Genomic DNA, 17,072 nt, shown 5'->3' with positions numbered 1-17,072 from the left:
CAGTAACCTCCAAACAACACATAATACATTAACCCTCATGAGAGCAGCAGCCACACTCTGCCGTGGACCTTCAAGTTTGTATTTTTGTTTTCATGGTCTTGTCCTTTTAACGTCTCCAGCAGCCTCACTGTGTGAGGTATCGTGTTTGTTCGCTTTGCTGATTGGCCAATTACACGTGATTGTGTTCCTTTGGGGAAGCATGCTCCAAGAGTTGTTAGTGAATGGCCAAATTATGCCTTAGCTTTTAATGTGACCATAGGGAGCCCAGGACCACTCCACAAAGTTTTTTTTTTTTTTTTTTTGGTCTTTGCAAAGCCAAAAGTAACTTTTAATGACGGCATTATTAGTCAAAGGATAGTTTGAAAGTCATTGTTATTTGCTGGTGTGATTTTAATGGCGACTTAGATGCCGAGGGCTGTTTCAGCTTTAATGAGAAGTTTCCAGGTGGGAGCTGAAGTTGGGTCTTTGCCCTTTTTCTGTCCGTGGTAGTGACCCCTTTGTACTAAAACCAACCTGTATATATGCTGCTAAAGGTGACCGCACAGAGTAGCTCGCGCTATTTATTTCTCCTGGAGAGAAATGACTAATATGATAATGAACAACTTGAAATTACAGTTTGTAAATGTGTTGCAGGAAGCAACTCCCTTTAATCTGCGGTTTGCAGCGCCTGCTCGCTCTTGTAGGCTGACATGCAGTAATAGAGCAATATATTGTGTCACCCTCCAGTAATCCTCAGCCTCTGTGTGCGGATGTTTGTGTGTGTGATTGATGACACTACTAATGGTGTGTCTAAACACAGGCAACCCAGTTATCTCGTATCTGACACAGAGGGGAAGGCTTGTGTCAACAGCTGCTCCTCCTCCTCATTTATCTTTCTCTGTCTTATCCTGTCTTCCTCAAACTCCTTTGAGTCTCCTTTGTGTGCTAATGTTTAGACACGATCAAATATTGCTCCTTGTCTTGCAGGTTTTTTATTTGAGGGCATAGACGGACAATTTATTCTTCACTCCAATGAAAATAATGTTTTTTGTGCATTTTTAACAAGTTCTTATAGCATTTTTCTAATAATAGAGGACATTTACGAAATAATTTATGATTTTTTTAATTCAAATCACATTGGATCAGAAAACCGGATGCTAGAAAAAGCTCAAACTAATGACGTAGTAATTGAAATGGGCGTGCCACTCCGCCCCTCTGCTCCATTGAGCACACCCAGGCCTCCTCACGCTAGTTTGAGCTGGCTTCTGTACGGCTGTAGTGATCCAATATTGCTCTTCATTATTTTTTGTGCTGCTAATGTTAGCTTGAGGCTATAAGCTTGCACGTAAGAGTGTAAACAGAGTTCTTAGCAACAAAGAGGGGGCGGGGTTTCCAACCCAACAGTCCCACCCACAAACCTGTGTTGTATACTGCTGCTGGGCAGATTTTTTGATTTTGGTTAAAAACTTCACAATCAAAGTTAAAAGTCTAATACGGTTGGAATGCCACTTTAAAAACCCACTCCAATAAAAACCCTTTTTTTGGTGTTTTTAACATGTACATGTTTTCTTATGATGGAGGACATGTATTAAAAAATTAAAATTAAAATTGCATTTCTGAGTATTTTTCTATTCCAGTCACTGTAAATGAAGAAGAAACTGGAATTGGGGGCGGGCTCACTCATGCCAATGGCCCCGCCCACAACTCAGAGAGGCAAATTACTAATAAAGTTCTGCCGCTCTGCAAAAACTATGTCCATCAAACCAACACAAGTCTATTGATTTTGGCTAAAAATGATATAATCATAATAAAGAGACTGCTGGGAACACTTTTACAATAGATTAAAAAAGGATTAGAGTGGAAATTTTCATGTTCTTTTCTTTCCCTAAACTACAAAAGTCATCTTGAAGATAATACTTCATAAACTTGATCAAATATTTTTTACAGTAAAAATGTAATTTAAAAAAGGGAAAATGTTCATAACTATGTGCATTTATTAGCTGCCCTGTAGCCATTAAGGCGTAGTCCCAACTGCCTTTACAGGTGGATACGGGGTTTCTGAGGGCAAAAAATGGGCCCTCTCAAAATTTTAAGACTGTAGACTGTTTGGTGAGCTCATAGAGCAAAAATGTCAATGCACATACTTTGTCTACGGGCATTCTTTGGGTCACAAACTCTTAAATCCCCCGTCTCCGTCCATGTAATTTACAATATCCTTACAAATATTTCCTGATAAACGTATCACACGCGCGACAATGGTACATTCCATCCCTTAAGGTGGCTGTATGACCCTCAAGGGAATGGAAAGACTGTCCACCAGCTCAGACCACCTGAAAACCTGCAGCATCCATACGGGTCGACCCCTGTAAGGCTGCATGGGACTAAGGCTTTAGGCTAACAAGGAGGAAGTTCTTCTCAAGTTTTGTGAAGCTCCACTCAATCCTCCTAACGTTCATTATCGTCCTCCTTCCTTATATCCCATCATATCTTAGAGATAGATTGATGGCCATCAGCCAGGCCTTGGTCACAGACTTGCTGCCTAACACAAACCAGATGGCTGCTGGGCTGTTCTACAACACTCAAACTGAACCCCACAACTTGTTGTGTCAGCTTCCTCTCTTTGGAAAGAGGATGAGCTTCCTTAATTAAAAGGCTTTTGGTAGAGGCAGTAAATCAGGGTCCACTACCTGCACATTGGAGCCCTCCAGAGTTAAGGTGAGGATGTAAGGTAGAGAGATGTGGGACAAAGCAGAGTGTATTAAAATAAGAATTAATGACTGGAAAGAAAAGAGAAAAGTAAGTGTGGCGGTTTGAGCTAAAGGTGGTAGCTGTGGGCGCTCCGTGCAGGCCGGGAGGTGAGAACCATGATCTCAATAGCTGTATTGTATTCACACTTGAACCGCGGCCAAAACTCCTGTGAAATATCAGAGCAGAAAGAGGGAGAGAGAAGTGTGGAAATGAAACAATGGTTTACACCACAGTAAAATAGGTCTTTTCCTCTGCTTCTCGCCAGCAGGCCCAAAGAGAAAGAGATTTACAGGCCCCTTGTTTTAGCGAGTCTCACCCTCAGGGGGGGAGTAAAGGGGTCCTGAGCATGTGTGCAGTCAGACATAGAGGACGGTTTTCGATGAAGACATCTCTATAAATTTACTTTAAATGTTTAGAATTTAGAAAAGATAAAAAACACATTTAAAAAAACTACATTTAAAAAATCACGTAATTACAGATAATTATATCAGGAGTAGCTATTAAGTTTATACATCTATAAAATTTTATTTTCTTTCTCTTATAGTAGAGTTTTCTATAGAATAGTACATATTTTTGTCATACATTTCAAAATAAAACAGGAAACGATGGCAGACAATAAAAAAGTTAAATATTATACATCTTTTTATTATTGTGTAAAATAATACCTGTAATATAAATCAGAGATAAGACAATAAAAGAGACGGAAATACTTAGTATTTGTTAAAAAGAACCAGCTGAAGTGATTCTGGTGATTCCATTTAAAACTATTAAATGGTCTTGGAATAAATCTGTCTGGAAGTTGGTATTATGTAGCTTTTTTTTAATATGGGAATTCATAATTCAAGCTGTTCTGCAACAATATTATTTAAGTTCTCATATTGTGGAAAAAGTCTTAAAGAAAAACAAAAAAGGATGGACTCAGGAAGTCGAGCATGGATAGATTTTTTTTACATAATTTATGTGGAAAAAAATAATTTAAAAAGAAAAAAAATGTATAAAAATAATGGGAATAAGTAGACAAAATTGTTGATAAATAGGCTTAAATAATTAACTTCTTGGTCTTAAAATAGAACAAAAACAAAAAAAAATTTGTTTTTTTTTTCTTTCAAAATTTGACTCTGAGGCTAATCTTCTAATCTCAGGCCATCAGACAAGGAGTAAGTCCTGGCTATATGCCACAGGTGAGAGAAAGGCCGAGGCTGTGAGAAAGGAAAAGCCACTTTTGTTGTTATAACGGAAAGTTCTGTTCAGATGGTTCCAATAAGTCTCCAGGCCTGCAGCCACACGGAGTTTCTGCCACACGCTGTCCTGGCCAGCTGCTCTGAAAAGCTTCCAAATTTAAGTACAAGGCTGTTTTTTGTTGATTGTGGGCCTCACATGAAAGCTGCATGCTATGGATGCTGATGATGATCGCAGTTTGAAGAATACACACTCCAAAATACATGAACATGTTAGTCAGTTCTGATGCTTCTCATTAAACTTCTTGTTGCTGATGTGACTCCTAAAGAAGGAATTGTTCAAGCCTTTTTGACATAATATGTTTAAGACAGTAAATGAAAAAGGGTTTAAATAAACTCAAAGGATGCAGAAGGAAAGCAAAAATGTATCTTAATTTGTGCTGGACTTGTCTGGTTTGGATCAAAAGTCGTTTTCACAAACGGATGGATTTTGTTTGGACATTTTATTTTCTTCTTTCTCCATTTCATTAAAATCAATTATTCTCACAGCTCTCAGTCTCATCTTTCAAACGCCCACCTCGGAAATTTTTAAGTGTTAATAAATAATTAATAGTGCGGCGCGCTCTACAAATTTGTCCTGACCGGCACTTCCCTATTTGTGTTTGCGCAGTTCCAGTAATTGTCTCATTTTGTGTTTCACTTCCGATGTCAGTCGATAGTGTTGAGGTCAAGTTGTGTCGGCGCTGAATGCGGGCTTCCTCACCTCATTATTTGCCATTATTCTTGGCATGGAAGCTGAAGATTTGAGTGATTTGTTTTTTTTCTGTTCAAGCTCAGGGAATTTTTGTTGTAAAAGAAGCACATTTTCCTTGTTTATTTCTCTGTTGGATCAGGATTTCAGTAAGTTCCTGCCTCCCTCCATCCTAGTTAATATTCAACCTGTTTACTCCCTTTGTTATCCTCCGTTTGGCTTTTGTTGAATCGAAATGTTCTCATTTTTTACTTTGATAAAAGCCCAAATCTGTGTTGCTCAGTCTATAATTGAGCTTACTTGACTGTCCGTATGGTTGTTCCACGCCAAACACCACAGAATGAGCATGACCCCGATGTACCTTTTATACATCTCCCCACTTGCACTGCACCTGCTTCACTGTAATGAGCCAATATATCTGCTCACTAATTACCCTAAATACATATCATAAAGACCCGCCTGTAAAAGGGTGCAACAGTAAAACAAGCACGCTCACCAGACATATCACACAGAAAAAGCTTTGCCTGTACAGAGGTAAAACTCATGCGCACTCACATAAAGAGTGCATGTGAGATGACATGTATATTCACACACACGCTTGAGTACTACACATAATCGTCCAGCCTTTTAACTAGGGGCTGTAAATAACGCAAAGCCATTTCATTAAAAAGGTCCAGCCTGAAAAGTCTCTACCTCGGTTCTTCTGAAGCGCGCACACTTCCTGTTTTAAGTTTCCCTAACCTGGTAACCCTGCACATGGCAACCTGCTCATTCAAATGAGCTGCAGGGGAGCAGAGGTGGACACCGTGGCGCTTGAAATCATTTAATTATGAGCAACATGCATGACAAGCTGCTCTGCTGTTCTTGTTTTTTTAAAAATATTGTCAACTTTACTCTATGAATTTACTCAAATTGTTACTTTTATTTAAAAAAAAATAATAATAAATTATAATTACTTATACTCCAGTCATCTTTTGATCTATTTTTAAAGCATTCCCAGTGTTTTTTTATTGTGATTATGCTGTGTTTTTCTGAAAAAAAATCTAGAAATCTGTTTCTTTTTCAAATAGTGTCAAGAAATTTTAGTGAGCCTACACTTATTTCCCATCATACCTTTGTTTACACTTTCTACTGCTAGCTTGCAGCCCCTCAAAATCCCAACTTGGCAGCAAAAATGGCAATCATAATAAAGCTATCCAGACATCTAGTTTTTGAGCCAGATGTTAAATCAGATGAATAAAACCAAGACATTAATGGATCTATTCGTCTGGAAGTGGATGCATCTGAATAGAGTGAAGCAGGGAGCTTGTGGCCCACCGATTGTAGTTTATACAGAACAACAGCTTTTTCAAACGACATTTTTTCATCTGCTTCTAATTCACCACGATTTGACTAAAGAAATACTCAAAAATACATTTTTATTTCCTTTATCATAAAAAAATGCTACAAGAACACAATTTTCATTGGAGTGGGTTTTTATTAGAGGTGGGAATCTTGAGGCCCCTCACGATTCATCCCAGATCTCTATTTTTTTTGTAGAAATGTTGCTCTTTAATACAAGACACTAGACCAATATTACGTACTTTTCTCCACCAAAATGCATTTTTAAGTAAAGACAAGATCAGTATATGTGTTTAACTTTTATTGAGAACATAAAAATTCTGACATGAAAAATATTTTGTTTGATAATCAAAAATCTTAAGAGGGAAAAATGTTTCCTGAACTCAACAACCTTAAACAGGATAATGTTGTTTAATCATTAAACCAGCTTTAATGAAACACTCTTTAACTCGCATCAAACAAAATAAAAAGTGTTTAGTTAATCGCCGCACATTGGGATTTAGCAAATTTGTTGTGTTCCTATATGTATTTAATTTTGGCATAACTTACACACAGCGTGACTTTTCTCCAGTCGGCCCTCAACACTATGAAAGCCAAAATGCTTCCTGTCACTTCAAGCCGGTCGGATGACGAGATCTGGAAGGTCGGCCATGTTTGTGTGCTCTTCAAAAATGTCAGAGTGAAAAACACTTCACATTTAGTTCCGCTTGTTACTTTAACTTTCATTTAAATGAATTTTACAATTTTCGATGATTGAAAATTCATAAAATGATTCAGAATCGTTTATTTGTTCTTTTGTCATGATTTAGACCCAAAAGTCACATTAAGCTCTTTCCGTCTTCAGTTTAAAGTTTCCATAACCATGGGAACTGCTGTTTGGAGCTAATGTGCAGCCATGGGAATAGTTAGATGTGGCAGTTCCTGGCAAAAATGAGATTTGACGTTGAAGTGATTTGCTGTGTGTGGGAGAAAGACACTGGATTTTTTCACAAGCGTGTTTTCGTGGAGGCACATGCAACACTCACCACAAATGATGGCTGTGCGACTGCGACGGCAGCGATGCTGATTTAATGGAAGCAAGTTGGGTCATTAGTGAGCAGGGCTACATTCTGACACTCACAATGCATGGAGACGCACACCCGTGCACACACTCACACTGCAACCCAGATGGCTTTTACAAGGCCCCAGGCCCTCCCTGGCCTGCCTGCTTGGTTTTTAATTATGTCGATGGCTGCCCTGGCCAGATAAAATGGGTCACGTTTAACACGCCTTCACCCACGCCGTACATACGCTCACACTCGATGAATGCACGCCCTAACACCTTGCACACATACGTTTAACTGCTGCTGCAGCGAAAGCAGACACAGACTTTTTTTCAAAGCAGTGATCACCTGTGCTTGTGACAGGACAAAGAGTAAACATGGGAAATTTCACATAATGAAGGTGCATGCGTGTGGATTTATGGCCTGTTTCCTTTTTAGCTGTCATTAGACTTCCAGACATGGCTACACAGGTGTACTATTACCAACATAAGTAATAGGCTTTACACACACATCCACTCTATTTTTAAAGGTCCAATCTATACTCACAGCACGGCTCCTCCTGATAAAACACCCCGACTCTGCCACTGACTCAGTTCAAATCAGTGAAAATGTGTTTGGACTTAACATATTTCACTGATTTTAAAGTTCTGATGGTAGCGATGTTGTGGTCCACTCTTTTTTGTCCTTGGATTTGAATGACGTTTGAATAGTGCAGGATAATCCTGAAAATGAAAAATGAGACTTGAGGATTGCTCAGTCTGTCTCCACAAAACACCGGATGTGCTGCTTATAAAACAATTTTGATTTATCGAAGAATTTGTCGAAATACTTAAATTGATTTTGGTCTTGGTAAAATAATAGAAAAAAAACATTTCTAAATTATTATAAAAAGCAATTTCCATGTTTTATTATTTAAAATGTTTTTTTTTTTAGTTAAACAAGTTTGGTTAAGCATTTTTAAGCAACGTTTACAACCCATTAACATAATTTTTGTTTTTTTATGAATTAAAATAAAAAGAAATATGAAATACATCAGATACTCTGACTTTGCGCCAATGCTTTTATGCATTTTAGCAAATTTAAAGAATATACTTGCATACATTCAAACATATATATATATATATATATATATATATATATAAACAATAACGACACATATCTCACAAGTAAAGGCTCTTAAAACATGTTTATCCTTTTTCCACCTCAAAATAAATACTTCAAAAAATAATAAATGGGGTTATAAATGCATTTTTCCCCCCAATCAAGTTTATTGTATTTTATCTTATCTTAATTCACAATTTGCAGTTTTGCGCAGAGAATTACTGGTTCAAATAATTGTTACAATTTTATATAAATATTTGTCTTCATTGCTCTCATCATCGTTTGAGTTTCTCTGTCCTCCCACGTAATTATCAGCTTGAGCCAAAGTCCACTGAAGTTAATAAAATATCTCTTTTACTCTGATTTTTTTTCCATTCTTGCTACAAGAGGAGGTTTAATGGCAGGACCCCTCGTGGGCCTGTCCACCTCTCACCCCCTCACATACACAAAAACGAGGGCAGACACACACTCATTTACACTGTTGAGTGATATGGCAGGGCCAGGGTCTTCTCTGCAGGCACCCATCCATCACACACTCACATATGAATGAGCACATACAAACACGGTGAAGGCTGTCGTGATCTGTATTCTATCAGCCGCTTTATTAGACTGCCTGTTAGTGTGTGTGTGTGTAGACTGTGCATGTTAAGGGGCCTCCCAACTGGAAACAGACCGATTTCCAGAAAGGTTACAAACTCAAACATGCAGGTTTTTTATTTCTTTTGAGTTGCAGTGCACCTTAATTTGTAACACTTCTAACAACCGGCTCTGCAGTTCGGTTCACAGCCACTTAATCTGTCACTGTCACTGTTGTGTTGCCATGACCGTCCCTTTCATACCGCCAGAACAGTGTTTATGTGTGCAAGTGCATGTAATTCTCTATAAGCCATTTTTAAATTGTCTACAAGCAGCCTGACTCATGCTTATATTTACAGAATATGTGCAAATCTGTAAAAAGCAACTTCTAGACTTTCACACCACACTGCCCCCTAGCATCTTTAATGAAAAGTACGGATCAAATCGAGCCCCTCCTTCTTTGATTCAGTTTTACTTGTATTTTTCTTTTTCTTTTAAATTTGACAAACACTTGATCTTATGTTAAAGTAATTGAGACTCATTCAGTATAGAACACTTTTAGATTAGTATTTTAGTTTTTCTGAAATAAATATGAACCTAAATATAAAATTCTCTTTGAAAAAAAAACAAAAAACGTTTTTCGAGCTCAAACGTTCCATTGATTTTAAAATCGTCTTTGCATTCTGCACTGTCTGAAGTTGTTTCCTCTTAAACGACAAACCTGTTTTGCCCTCCACCACACATGTATACAAATGAATGCAAACTAGGGTGTGTTCACACATTGAAAAATGGAGCCGTGCAACAAAGCACTATGATCACACCTTATAAAAATATTCCCTCCGAGACACACAATAACCTGGCAGTTATGTCGCACACGCTGCAAGTCTGCTTCTATCTGTCTCCATCTCACATCAAAATCACTATTACCCCGCACTCCAAACTGCCATTTCCATTTTCTGCCCTGTGTCGAACAAAAAATAATATGTACCTTGTCACCAACGTCTACCCGTATAAGCACCTTTCCTTTACTAATTCAGTCCAGTGCACCTCACACACCCGTCAGATGTAACTGACGGAGGAGAGTGCATGCCGAGACATCCATTAAAGGTTCCTAGCTGTCAAAGGTTCCCCTTTGTGTTGTGAGGAGCGATATAAGTATCGTGCTCTTATCAGGGCTTCCTGTGGAGTTTGCTCTGCATCCTGTCCACTTAGAGCCGCTCCTCTTTCAGTGAAGTCTCATTGTGTCTGTCTGTATGTGTGTGTATACGTGTGCACACTTGTCTTTATGTGTGCATTGAGTCATATTTGTTATTGTTTAATTGTGTTCTGAAGCCGATATTTTTTCTTTTAAATTATTTTGGACCAAAATCAGTTTCAGCTAAAGCTTTGATGTTGTGAAAGTAAACTCTGTTCGAACATGCTGACACAAAGAAAAGGTGCTACAAGAGTGTGTAAGCAGGGAAAGAACAGTCCAGACAGGCTTTAGGTAAAATGCCTGTTTTGACAGCCATGGCTGTTTTATCAGATTAGAGTTGTGTAAAGTTTTAAGAACACGGTTACAGCTCTCCTGATGTCCCTCAACATCTGAGCCTGTAGGAGTAGCTAAACTTGCTTTAGTTTGGGTGAAGATCTTCCACACTTGGAGTTGATGGTTTTCGGCCGAGTTCTCCTCCTCTTCCTCGTCCTCTGTGTGACATATGTGGATTGAAGAAGGTGAAGTGAATGAAAAAACAAAGGTAAAAGGTAAATAAACAAACAATCAGCCTCAAGCTTGTTCTGGCTCTCCTTCTCTGTTGGCCCTTATTTGAAGCCTTATAAATCAGGCTTTCACACTGAGACAGGGTGTTAGCAGACACACACACACATGTTCACACACCCCGACATGCTCAACCCACCCAGGTCTGCTGCTCATTAAATCCATGGCCAGATCAACAGGTGTGTGCTAAAAAGAAAGTATGAGGTGGTGAAGAGAATCAAAATGAGTAATGAGAGAATTGCTGTGCTTTAGTATGAAGGCATTCATAGGTGTCTTGGTTAAAAATAGGAGTAACTTGGAGCACTTATCTACATGTGTTCATGAAACATGCTGTCATCCTAATGCAGCTATGTGGTAACTTGGGCCACTGACCTACAATCGATCCAGGACATCTATAACCAGAAATTCAACCAGTGTGACTCAAAGATAAAAATTGAACAGTGTAGGTGAAGTTTTCCAGATTCAAAATATTTCTTACAAGATAATCAAGTGTAATTAAATATGTAGAAACAATTAAACTAGAATTAACGACCATTCCGTTCAGATTTTAGCTGTCATGGCACTTAGTTGTTTTTACGCTACAGTAAAATAAACGTCAGTCCATTTTTTTCCAATATTAATTTTAATCAATTTCTTTCATTTTGAAAGTATTTTATAATGACATGAGTTGATTCAGTTTGATTTGATTAACAAACTTTCCTCAGACGGATCGATCTGGTTGGATCATAGGAATAGAAATTGATTTATCGATTAAGCTGATTAATCGTTACACCCCTAATTCTTTCTTTATGTAAATAATACCACAGCTCAGCAAGCGTTTGTGTTGTAAAATAATAACAGAATACTGTTTTGAGAACAAGAGATTACATAATGTCAAACTAACTAGCATGAACTGAATCCTGTCGTTTACCACAGTCACTTAAAGACCCCTCCAATGAAAATCATCTTTTTTGTGTTTTTATCATGTTTTTGTAGCATTTTTCTCATAGTAGCGAACCCATATAAAATAATTTAGGATTAAAACTGCATTTCGGAGTATTTCTTAATGGATTAGAAAACCAGATGTTCGAAAAAGCTCAGACAGATACCGAAATGGGGGTGCCTAAGTCTCCTCCCCCTGGCCGGCTCATACTTAGGTGTGCGAGACATGATGAGTGTTTAACACTCAAGTGATTCTGGCGCAAAACTTTACGACTGAATTGATCCAATATTTCTCCGATATTTTTGCGGTGCTAATGTTAGCTTGAGGCTATTCGCTCGCTCTAACAGCTCTCAGTGACGGAGAGGGGCGGTTGCTCTGTGTCAACAGTCCCACCCACAACCCAGAATTGTATTTCTAATGAGCTACTGCTGATGTGTGTAAAATATGTCTTAAAAACTGACGAAGGCTTTTTGATTTTGGCTAAAAACTTCATGGTCATAATTCAAAGATCACTAGGACGATTTTATAATATGATCGGAGTGGGACTTTAATCTAAAATCAAAAGGCTTATTGTTTAGGCATGTGAGTTGGTTTTAAATATTGGCTTGTGTTTTGTGCAAATGTTTTGTCCCAAGCACCAACAGACTTTCTTATGGTACATTAAACTAAGCACAGTTAGTAAAGTAAGCAAACTTGTATTTCCAAAGCAATGTAACAAAGTGTAAACTCCAAAGCCAATTATATTTAGATTCAAAGCGTTACCAGTGGTCTTTTAATTATGATGATGCCATTTTTTTTTTGTCAAAACAAAAAAAAAATCAATGTTGTTTTCTAGGACATAGTGTCAACAAAGTGTGGATGGGACTGTTGGTGCAGAGTAAGCCTACCCTCATTCCCCATCATCCATCTGTATCATGCTTTCCTGCTAGCTTGCAACCCCAACCCAACATTACCGGAGCAAAAAAAAAATGCAGAGGAATATCGGAGCTATCTAGATAGACACTTATGATCCAGATGCTAGCTCAGATGGGGAATATGAAGACATATATGGATCTATTTGTCTGCAAGTGGAGGCATTGGAATGGAGTGTAGCAGGAATCTTGTTTCTGCCAATTGTAGCTTCTATGTTTTTTCAACTGCATATTTTTGCTCCTAATTCACTAGAATTTGAATAACAAAATTTTCAGAAATGTAATTTTAAGAGTAATTTTCCTTAAATATATCCTTCATCATTATAAAATGGCATAAGAACATGTTAAAATCATCAAAAACACGTATTTTTATTAGAATGGGGTTTTAAGCTTCCACACCTTCATCCAGATCCTTCACATATTTGCTCACCAAACTTGGCACCTGCACTCCCACCCATGAAAATGCGCCTCCTGCTCAAAGTTTACTCATGAACATTGCCATTCACGCGTTGGGAATCATAAGGGGGAGAAAAAACATGAACATGTCTTTAGAAAAGCAGCCAGTTAGAGAAGTTCATGAACTTTGCACATCTAAAAATGTCAGACGGCTTGTTGGTTCTTCTCTGTCGCACCTCGGTTTCCTTCAACACACATTTGACTGTGATTAGGAGTGCAGAGAGGTCAGCACTGAACTCAGGCCAGGCTGATTGGTTGTTGTAATTAGAGGAGTTGCTCTGTCTCAGGCCAGTTCTCCCGGGAGGACTCACGCAGGCTCTCAGTATCACATGCGGCACAGGGGCGAAATCGGAGCCCACACTGGTAGAAACGGCTAACTTGGGGGTTTGAGCCGCCACCAGATTCCCCGCCACCTCTATCTAACACAAATTCCCTCATAGGATTATAGATTTGATATCTTTATGGAATATTAACCTACAAAAAGCCTTTTAGTGAGATGCCTTTTAACATTTCTCCAACTTACTATAGAATTTGTTGTAATTCATAGTTTATGTTTAGAACAAGGTCCCATTCATCTCCTAAGAAAAACATAAGGCTTTGTTGCTACCTTCTGGTTTCCTCTTCACTTTTCACTTCACAATAAGCCCCTTTTCTCCTTCTCTGCTCCTCCTCTTCCTCCTTATGCCACTAGCTTCGTCCTCCTTCATTTTCTGTGAAAGCGGGAAACGTGAAACCCACTCTTTTGGACTCGGGGGACTGGAGGGGTTACAAAGGGTGATCAATATGTGCCAGAGAAAGTCTTCAGACAAGTGAAAGAAGCCAGTTTGTCTTCTCCCTCCTCCTTTCCTTTTCCCTGCTGCCAGGATTGACAAGGTTAGGTGGCCCTAACACCCACTGACATGTTGGGTCGGCGCTTTTAGAAGTCAACTGACAGCAAACTCCTTCGAAATGAGAAATTAGTTCAATGAAGGCTGATAATGTTGTACATTTGAATATCTAACCTGTTGATCTCTAACAGGTTGTGGACGACATGGGCAACATCAAGTTTGGACTGGACACGGGCCTGGACACCACCGGCAACAGCTGGCTCAAGTACGTCCGGTCTGCCCCGTCGTTTGAGGAGCAGAACCTCGTAGCCAGCCACCTCACAGGAGACCAGGTGAGTGCCACGGCGGCGGCCTTCTAATGAAAACGACAGATATTATCGGCTGGCAAAGACTTGGGGGATCTCCAGATCCCAGAAACACATCCCAGGAGGGATGGAGTGCAGACTGATGCTTTCTCAAGGCATAAAGCACTCAATTGTAAACGTGTAAAAATCCCACACTTGACAAGCTTCAGTAGCTTGGCTATTGAGGAATATTAGATTATCATTATATTGTTTTATTTCAATTGAACTCCTTTACATAAACGTATCATAAATTGAATCTGCCACAACCTATGAGTGAGAAATAGACCAAAAGCGTTCCCTCCATTAAGTGTTTTCAAATCCCTGTCACTCCTTTCCTATTTGTTTTCTAATCCCTGCATAGACAACTCATTTTGCTCCCCGTTTCGGTCTCCGGCCGCCCGCTCCTCACTGACTTCCCTCTGTCTCCGTGTCTTGATCTGCCACCTGTCACTTTGTCACACCAAAAAGGACAGGCCATCACGTCCATAAAAGCCTCACACATTAAGCCTGACCATTCAAGAGAAAGGGGCTCGGACAAAGTAGGAGAGGAGGCACAAGGGGCCTCCGAGATTGACAAGCACCAATTGGCTGGCAACGCCAACCCACCTAATCCTTTTAAGATTTTCACATCAGTGCCCCCTGCCACCGCCACACAATGTCAGAGAAAGAGTCAGGGCATCGCAGAGAACTGCCGAGATTTATCAAGAAAAGGCCTCGATTTTGATGGGTTTTCTCTTTGCATTTAAGGCTTTCCTTTTTGTGTGCCTGAGCAGTTGCTCAGAATAGTGGCTCACAGGTATGACGCCATCATTTATTTACAAACATTTCACAATCACACCCATGTACACAACCACTCAACACGGAAATTTATAATTTAACAGTTAGTTTTCTCCTTATCTCCTTTTTTTCTGCATCAGCAATGCATGAGCTCATGTAAATGCGTGCTCACGAAGCAAAATCATATAGGGAGTGTTTTTAAGGTATTTTTGTTGTTGTTTGTCATTAATGATGTAAAGTGCATGCACAGTTATGCATAATTTAGACATTTTATGGTCCTACTGCAACTGTGTGCAGCTTTTTTTATTTGCAAAATGTGCACTTTCTTTGAAAGTGTTGCTTGAGGAGTGTTCAAAAAAATAATTAAACATACCAGCAAATTTAATCATTCAATTCTATGTTTTTTGCTGAGTTAAATATTTACAAATGTTCACATTTATTTAATATTTTACACTGTGAATGAGCTGAAACAATGGTCCAAAATGTGTGTGTGAGTGAGTTTTAGGGCCAAGCTGCGTGTAGTGATTTAAAGGTGTGGGCCGGGTGCTTAATGGGGGTTTAAAGAGAAGATGAACCTTGTCCACCTTCTTGTCAACCCTTCATCTTTTGTGTTTTCGGGTTGGAGTCCTTTCTAACGCTGTTTGATCTGCCCTTCTACCCCGGAAGGATCCATCAATTCATACAGGCGACTATTTGTGTGTGTGTGTGTGTCTGTGTGTGTGTGTGAGGCAACAATAGCGGATTATTACGGGCCCTACGGCTGGCAGTGATTGATGAGGCATCTGTCTCCTAAACACTGGACAGACATAGAAAGAGGTCAAGGCAGGTCTGAGTGTGCAGGCCTTACTGTAGCGCACACACATGCACATGCAAATGCACAAATGTAAAATTCTGCAGACAAAAAAAGACTATTATTAACTAACACCATTAATAATACATTTGTTTTTATTTACTCATTCTATACAGAAAATATTTAAATTTAACCTATTTAACTGTTACAAACATGGACGAGTAAAATATATTTAAACAGACTGCATTAAATTTTAAAAGGATAAAGATCTTTAATCGAATATTATACCGTTTTTTAAGTTTAATTTACTGCAAAATAACGCTTCAAAAAGGCCCACTGGTGCGTGATTTGCGTGTGTGCGCGTGTGCGGATGGGAACTATTTGTGTGTGATAAATTGACTACCAAAGTGAGTGCAAGTCCGCCGGACTGCTTTCTCCATTATTTACATCAATAATAGATTTATCAGGCGGCAAAAGCGGCAACTGGGATCGGGGATGCGGGGAGGGGTCTGCGCCGCAGATCCCGCAATCCTTTTGGCTGGAGATAAGACGAGGAGGAGTGGCCGACGGGTAACCGAGGGAGCACCAAGGGGCAACAGGGAATCACTAATGAGAGAGAGGGGGAGCCGCGAGAGGAGAGAAAGAGAGGAGAGAGGAAGGCTCATCATCATCTTCATCAAAGACGCGCTCACTGACTAGATTAGAGGGGTGTCCCGGCAGAGGAGCGCACTGCCTCATCGGGCTGCAGGGAGGCTCCGGCGGCCGTCCTCGGGCTCTCCACGCGCGTCCCCGACTCCCCGGGCCTGACCGCTACCGCGTCCGCGCACTCTCCAGCCGGGACTGCCGACTTTACTATGGGTTGTGTCGCCAACTCCTCCGGGACTGACGTGCTTCTGCAGCTGGAGGCTCTCCGCAGCGCCGCGCAACTTTCGCAGCTCCTGCAGCTGACGGAGAGGAGAAAGGTCAGGTCGGAAAAGGAACGCAAGAGGTCGCGTGCGTGTTGTCTAATCGTTAAAACCGATTCAATAATAATAATATTAATAATTATTATAATTAATAACAATAATATTTTTTTGATGGATTTGCTCTTTGTCACTGTCTTTCTCAAGTTTCCTGTCTTTAAAGTTTGTTTCAGCCGCGTCGGTCTGCGTGCACGCGCGTCTGCTCTCTGATGCTTTTTTGCGAGCACACTTGGTTCAGAGCGCCCTCTTGTGGTAGCAAATCAGAACTTCAGCGTGTCTGCGCCGCGTTGTCCGGCTGCTGGAAGCGGGGCGTTCTTTAAAAATTCGTTTCCGTGATGAAGATAAATAATATCATTATTATTAATAATAAATCATTAAAATTATTTTATTTTTTTGCATTTAATCCGCATGTAGGCCTAGTTTTTGATTAAATGTTAAAACTGTAAAAAAAAAAAAACGTACCGAGGCCTTAACTTTAAATAGTCACTGATTTTAACAACTTTTTTACCCCTTAAAAAATAAATGTTTTTAGTTAATCCTTATTTAAAATAATATGTTCAATTTTTATATAAAAAACATAAAATATGAAAATATAAAGCTGTAGGAAAAA

General features: G+C 39.5%; 1 protein-coding gene across 9 annotated transcripts in view; it reads left to right on the top strand.

Annotated features, from left to right (window-relative positions):
- Positions 1-17,072, top strand: part of prdm16 (PR domain containing 16) — a 181,756-nt gene that overhangs the window by 142,907 nt on the left and 21,777 nt on the right. For 8 of the 9 annotated variants that reach the window (XM_024293213.2, XM_024293212.2, XM_024293220.2 and 5 more), the window contains exon 4: positions 13,781-13,921. In XM_024293213.2, coding sequence (XP_024148981.1) covers positions 13,781-13,921 — 141 coding nt within the window. Of the gene's footprint in view, positions 1-13,780; positions 13,922-15,981; positions 16,463-17,072 lie in introns of those variants that run through there. The other variant, XM_024293219.2, reaches the window with a different exon arrangement.

The sequence above is a fragment of the Oryzias melastigma genome, linkage group LG7, assembly GCF_002922805.2.
Source record: "Oryzias melastigma strain HK-1 linkage group LG7, ASM292280v2, whole genome shotgun sequence".
Lineage (NCBI taxonomy): Eukaryota > Metazoa > Chordata > Actinopteri > Beloniformes > Adrianichthyidae > Oryzias > Oryzias melastigma.
The sequence above is the reverse complement of the archived record's forward strand: the minus strand, read 5'-3'. Positions and strand labels throughout refer to the sequence as shown.